Here is a 6,846-nt window from a genome sequence, read left to right as displayed (position 1 = left end):
TAATGAGAGAGAGAAGCAACACTTCTTGTTTACACTCAACATCAGAAGATCTCTCACTCGACGTTGAAAACCACAAGTGAGGATGCAATGCTGTTGCACCTCCGAGATTAAGGAAATTTAATTTGGCCTGCTTCGCGTATAGCCCAGAAAAACACTTCATTTAATGATTTTGTGGCATAATACATTCTTCAGCATTTGTGGGGAAAACAACACTTTTTGGTTTGATGTCTAGTGTGTTTGAAAACAAACTCATAGCACTTCTACTGAAATGTGATGCGACTAAAGCCCGTTAAAAGTTCAATAGTCAAACACTGCAGCTAGCCGTGGCATACGATATACTTTGGCTTACTCTGCAGCAAAATGTTTAACAGTTTGTGAGTAGCTTGCCTGGTATTCTCACAGGCCACATTATATGGAGAAAAAAAAATATATAGATAGATACATAGATAGATAGATAGATAGATAGATAGATAGATAGATAGATAGATAGATAGATAGATAGATAGATGATAGATGTTTGTTTATTTGTTTGTGGCAGGAGCAAGCAAAGTTACATAGAAGACACACAAATATTAGGTATGAAAAATACTCAATATATACAACAAAACAGCAGAGCGTATTCAATTTAAGCAAATTAAACAAAGGAGGTGCAAAAATGCAAAGCATATGCAGTGTATATGAAGTGTATATAAGTACAGTGAAATATAAGTATGTATTTTTATGCACTATGTATGTACTTTTATTTGACTTCTGTGCCAGTCATATATTTAACAGAGCACACAACATCTTCTAAATGTGCTTGGTACCAGAACACCTCAGGCCAGAGATCAATGGTTGACTTGATGGTCTTATCATCAGTTTTGGGGATGTGACATTTGAGTGGGCCATGTTCAAAGCCTCCACTATTTCGGAGGCGAGTACTCAGAATTGTGGTCGAACACCTGAGAACCTGGTGAGGAGGCTTTCAGGCTGAAGAAGCAGGCTTGGTTGACCCAGTGATCTCCTGATGCAGCACACACGCACCAGGAGGCTGGAAGGGCATCGGCCTCGCTGGAGCGTGGAGAATTTGTTCAGTGTCAGCAGCGATGTGAGCGTTGTGGTGAAGAGGGAGCTGAACCGGAAGGCAAAGCTATTGATTTACCAGTCGATTTAACCAACCCTCATCTGGATGGTTTTGGTTATGAGCTTTGGGTAGTGACAGAAAGAATGAGTGCGGCCGCAATGAGTGTCCTCTGTAGGGTGGCAGGGCATAGAAATGGAGTGAGGAGCTCAGATATCCTGAGGGAGCTTGGAGTCAGCTAAGTGGTTCGGCCATGGGGATCTGTATGATTTCCTTTAGGTGTTTCCATGTCCACTTGATAGGAGACCTTGGGCTGGACCCAGAACATGCTGGAGAGAATATATCTCATCTGCTTTAATGAGAAACAGCTTGAGATCCGCCAGGAGGAGCTGAACAACGTTACTAGGAAGACATCTGGACTACCTTCCTTCTGCCACTGCAACCCGGCACTATAAACGTCAGAAAATGGATGGTTAGGTGGACATTTAGAATAAAAGCAAAATTGGGCTTAAATAACACTGTAATTGTGGCAGGACAGAGCTACCCCACTCTGGCTGACACAGTATCACATAGTATCTCTGGTCTCTGTGGCTGTCGTGTCCTTTTTCACACCTCCCTGTATGTGCCCTCTTGGGGGCTCAGACAGCTTTAACCCAAACTTTTGTGAGGTGTCAAGAGCCCTTTGAAGGACCATAGACGGCTTTTAATCAGCAAAAGCTAATCACCCATATGGTTGACAAACGTCTGGTTGACTCATGCTCTTTTGTTATCACTATGGGAGCTGTTGCTGGGGAGTGTGTCTGTGTTTTGTGTGTGTGTGTGTGTGTGTGTGTGTGTGTGTGTGTGTGTGTGTGTGTGTGTGTGTGTGTGTGTGTGTGTGTGTGCATGTGTTTGAGGTCGGAGGGGGAATCATTCAATTAAGTTTAGTCTCCTGATTTCTTTGTTCTTCTGACTTAGAAGGCGCTTTTGTTGAAAAGGGTACATTAAGTGTATTTGAGTGTTTATTACAATAGCTGGTCTTGATTATACCGGGTTTTTGCTATAACATGCAGCTACACTGATATCCAATGTCTCATTAACATTGTGGGTGTCCAAAACAGTACACTAATCATATTACACTTGTCTGACTTTGTGGGGTTTCTTTACTGCATTGTACTTGTACTTACATGTTCCTACGCTATTTGAACAGATGAGATGATGTTATTGGCTGCAAGACAGAAAGAATGTCTTCTCTTTTTCCTTCATTATGTGAATCATCAAAGGGCAATATTTACATGAACTGGTTTTATTCTGATAAAAACATAATGAAATACATGTTTATGGATTCATAGGGGGGGTTTTATTGCACTTAAATGTCAGGATAAGGCTTTTGATGAGACTGTGTGGGATTATAAATAGTTGTATATGAATAACAATGAAAGTCATCAGCCTCCAAGATCATTCATAAGTATATGTCTTTTCCAGTTTCCCATTTTGGCATTTCTCATCCATCAGTGGTGGAGTGTAACTAAGTGCTGAGTACATTATGAAGTACTTTACAGCAATATATTTGCAGGTACTTTGCTTAAGTATTTACATTGTATGCCATAACTGACAGCAATAGTTGACTGCTAGTTAAAACAATTATACAAAGTTAAAGATTAAATTGCCCAGCGAACTCATTTTCTCTAACTGATAGACACAACTAATCAATCCTTCAGGCGTTCAATAGGTAGACTGCAGCTTCTCTGATGACACTGTAGTCCTATTACAGTCCCCTAAGTAATTAAGTCAGTTAATTGATTGCCATGTGCAGATTTATTTAAGTCACACTGATTTATCAGCCTGATTAAAGCCACACAATGAGTTTATCTAATAAACCATTTGCTTCCACAAAAGTGATCATTAGTTTGCTGCAGAGCCAAACCTGTCCCTGTTGGTGCATGGACCACTGGAAGGCCATTGGTCGATGGGGCAGCCTATTTGCATATACTGGGGCTTATAGTGCCACAGCAAAGTCAGAGTTGAACACAGTTGTGACAGCACAGGTGGTGGATTGTTTGCATCATTTATGACTTTTTTTTAGCTGCACTCAACCCCTCAACATGGGATTTTGCAAGATTGCAGAGATGTGGCTGTGCATGGGGCTCTCTTTATTTGTATACTCTGCTCAGTGTACAACTACAAGGTATATCACCTATGAAGAGGATGCACCCGGAACGGAGATAGGGAATCTGTCCCAAGATTTAAAGATTGATCCAGCTGATGACCCGGGCACATCGTTCCGCTTCATGCAAGAAAACAACTCTTCGGTGATTGACATGAGGGAGATTGACGGACTTCTGAGTGTGGCGGAACTAATTGACAGAGAGCAGCTCTGCCCCAGGTCTCCGCGCTGCTTCATCAGCTTCGACGTCGTGGCCTTCTCTAAAGAAAAGTTCCAACTCATCCACGTGGAGATCGAGGTAAAAGACATTAACGACCACTTTCCTCATTTCCTGCGGAACGAGACGACCCTGGAGATAGTGGAGAACGTCCCGCTGGACTCACGGTTCCCACTGCAGATCGCTCTCGACCAGGACGTGGGGGGAAACTACATTCAGAGCTACAACATTTCTGCCTCTAGTCATTTTGCGGTTGAAGTGCGACATCGGGATGATGGAGTGAAGTTTGCTGAGCTGGTGCTGGTGAGGGAGCTCGACAGGGAAGTGGAGGACCGCTTCACAATCGAAGTCACCGCTACTGACGGAGGAGTGCCGGCAAAGTCCGGGTCAATGGTTGTACATATCAGCGTGCTGGACTTTAATGACAACAGTCCGACGTTTGAACACAGCTCGCTGAAAGTTGAGCTGAATGAAGACTCCCCGGTCGGCCACAGAGTTCTCAAAGTGCATGCTTTTGACCCCGACGACGGGGTTAACGGGGAGGTGACGTACGCGTTTGCTGACGGGCTGTCTGCAGAAGCTGGCCGCCTCTTCCACGTCGACCCTTTTTCCGGGGACGTGACTTTGAAGGCGCTGGTTGATTTTGAGAAGAGGAGGTCATATGAGCTGAACATCAAAGCCTCAGATTTAGGCACACACTCTGTCCCATCCAGCTGCAAAGTCGTGATAGATATCGTGGATGTGAATGATAATGCCCCTGAAATCAGCATCAAACCGATGACTTCCAGCAGTGATGGAGTCGCTTACATCACAGAAGCTGCAGCTGAGGAAAGCTTCGTGGCTCTGATCAGCACCTCGGACAGAGACTCTGGCTCTAACGGGTACGTGCGCATCAGCCTGCTCGGGCACGAGCATTTCACCCTGCAGCAGGCATATGGGGACTCCTTCATGATTATTACCAGCACTACTTTAGACAGAGAGAAGATCCCAGAGTATAACTTGACTGTGATTGCAGAGGACCTGGGCAGCCCACCGTTCAAAACGGTCAGACAGTACACCATCCGTGTGACAGATGAGAATGACAACCCCCCTCTCTTCAGTAAGTCGCTTTTTGAAGTTTCAGTCCTGGAAAATAACATCCCAGGTTCATATGTAACCACTGTTGTTGCTCGAGATCCTGACGTGGGAAAGAATGCCAAAGTGTCTTACAAACTCATAGATTCAGAGGTGACAGGAGGATCTCCAATGTCCACTTATGTTTCTGTGGATTCACTCTCAGGTTCTTTGTACACTTTGAGGTCTTTTGATTTTGAGACTCTTCAGCAGATTGAGCTAGTCATCCAAGCTGAAGACAGAGGTTCCCCCTCTCTTTCAAGCACATCAACAATCAGAATTAAAGTTGTGGATCTGAATGACAATTATCCATACTTCACCTTCCCCGTCCTTGTGAACGACTCTGCGGATATCCCTCTGCCTTTTAATGCGCCTGCTGGTTATCTTGCCCTTCGCGTCTCAGCTGAAGACGAGGACGAGGGAGTGAATGGCGAGCTCTACTACCAAATTGTACAAGGTGACCCACAGCTCTTTACAATGAACAAAGACACTGGAGAAATTGCTTTGAAACAATGGCTGACATCTGAAATTGGAGACGTGCTGGAAATGAAAATCGCAGTGAGTGACAATGGCAGATCCCCGCTCGGTAGCGGTGCCACCATTCGGTTTGTCGTCTCAGACACACAGCCCTCTGAAGACCAAGTCGTCATTGTGTTGCGGTCAAGTGATGAAGAAGGTTCCGGCTTGGACGGCTCGCTAATTGTCATTATTATGCTCAGCGGGGGCTGTGCATTGTTGCTGATTGCAATAATGGTTGTTGTTGTGACTTGCAAACTCAGCCGTGGAGGGCGAAGCCGTGGCTCCAAGAGAGAAGTGTGTCACAGCCTGTTCGACGGAAGGCCCGTTCCCATGCTCGGCTCAACCGAACCAAACATGTACACCGGACAACAAGGCTTCTTCCACGAGAGAACCTCCTCGTCCCTGGATGATCCCTGCCTGTATGAGCAGAGGAGTGGGGACTCAGAGACAAAGGTGAGTCAACTACTGGAGTATTTATTATTTTGATCTCTTATTTTCATATGCATATGATGTTCCCAAGTGCTGCCTTGATCTCTGTGCCAGAAATGGAAACTGAGCTCTCTGCTGTCATTCTGTTTGTTCTCTTAGATGTTCCTGCCCTCCAAGCATTTCCAAGCAACATCTGTGTGGCAAGGTGACAAATACTGCTTGCAAGTGAGGTAAGACAACTAGATGTATTTTCTTTTCTCAGATATGATATGCTTTATTCACAGTCAAATCTGGCTGAACACAGAGGGTACTTAACATGCACCATGCATGCATTGTGTTGTTTGTTCCTGTGCAATGAGGTTAGATGTGAAGGATAGAGACAGGCCTCGTATGTGAAAAAAATAGATCAATAATCAAGCTAATGTGCTGCAGTGGTGGCTCATACTGTATCTGTTGATTGTGTTTGCAGTGGCATTGGCAACAGCGACCAGCTGAGCGTAAAGGACAGTGGGAAAGGGGACAGTGACTTTAACGACAGTGACTCTGATATCAGTGGCGACGGAGGCAAAAAGAACTTCAGCACCTTCCAACCAAGGCTTAAAGGTATGTATTATTCTCTCAAGATTTGACTTCACACACTGCAGTTCAACATACATATTCACCAGAATATATGTGGTTTCCAATTTCTGCATCAACAATTTCTCATCCTTATTCTTCTCTCTTTTTCATTTTTATTTCAGGTTCCTCCAGCACTGCTAACAGCTTGTCTGGGGATTGCCACAGCATGTACAGTGCAGTACCACCGCAGAGCGTCAGAGGTCCCAGAGACAATGCATACACCATAGGATTCTCCCCAGTACCAGTTTTCAACAATCCTCATGGCTATCCTCACTTTTGGAAGGACTCTTATGGCACAAATCGCCCAAAATCGAGGAGCATTCAGACCTTCTCCAAGACCGGTACCCTCCCGTCTTACTTTCCTCAGCAGCTGCGTGAGGCGGGTAATGAAGACCAGAGTCCAACTATTGTTACTGTGGCCACGGCATCAGAAGTTGCCACTATCTTTTAAAAACTGTCTTTATGAGATAATTGAGATGTATTTCGAGGATGTACATATTTGTAAAAACTGGTTATTGTTATGAAGTCAACAGGTGTATATATCTTCTTTTAGTTGATACGAATTATTATAAAATAATGTTTATTCATTTAAAATTGTTTCAGTATACTGTATTCTATGATGCATACTGGTTTTTCTTTGCCCAATAAAAGTGTGATTTAAATGATAAAAAGGTCATATTTTCAACAATTTTCTAAAACATGAAGATTTTACTAACATAGCAAGATCACACAATAAGTATATTT

At 43.9% G+C, this 6,846-nt stretch overlaps 1 protein-coding gene across 1 annotated transcript; it reads left to right on the top strand.

Moving 5' to 3' along the window:
• Positions 1–3,144: 3,144 nt before the first annotated feature.
• On the top strand, positions 3,145–6,553 carry LOC306747803 (protocadherin 8; the record flags this gene model as incomplete). Its single annotated transcript, XM_079230903.1, has 4 exons — positions 3,145–5,508; positions 5,644–5,714; positions 5,954–6,087; positions 6,225–6,553. The coding sequence occupies 4 exons, from the start codon at positions 3,145–3,147 to the stop codon at positions 6,551–6,553; spliced, it is 2,898 nt and encodes a 965-aa protein (XP_079087029.1).
• Positions 6,554–6,846: the final 293 nt, after the last annotated feature.

This window comes from Taurulus bubalis (genome assembly GCF_910589615.1).
Source record: "Taurulus bubalis genome assembly, chromosome: 15".
NCBI lineage: Eukaryota > Metazoa > Chordata > Actinopteri > Perciformes > Cottidae > Taurulus > Taurulus bubalis.
The sequence above is the reverse complement of the archived record's forward strand: the minus strand, read 5'-3'. Positions and strand labels throughout refer to the sequence as shown.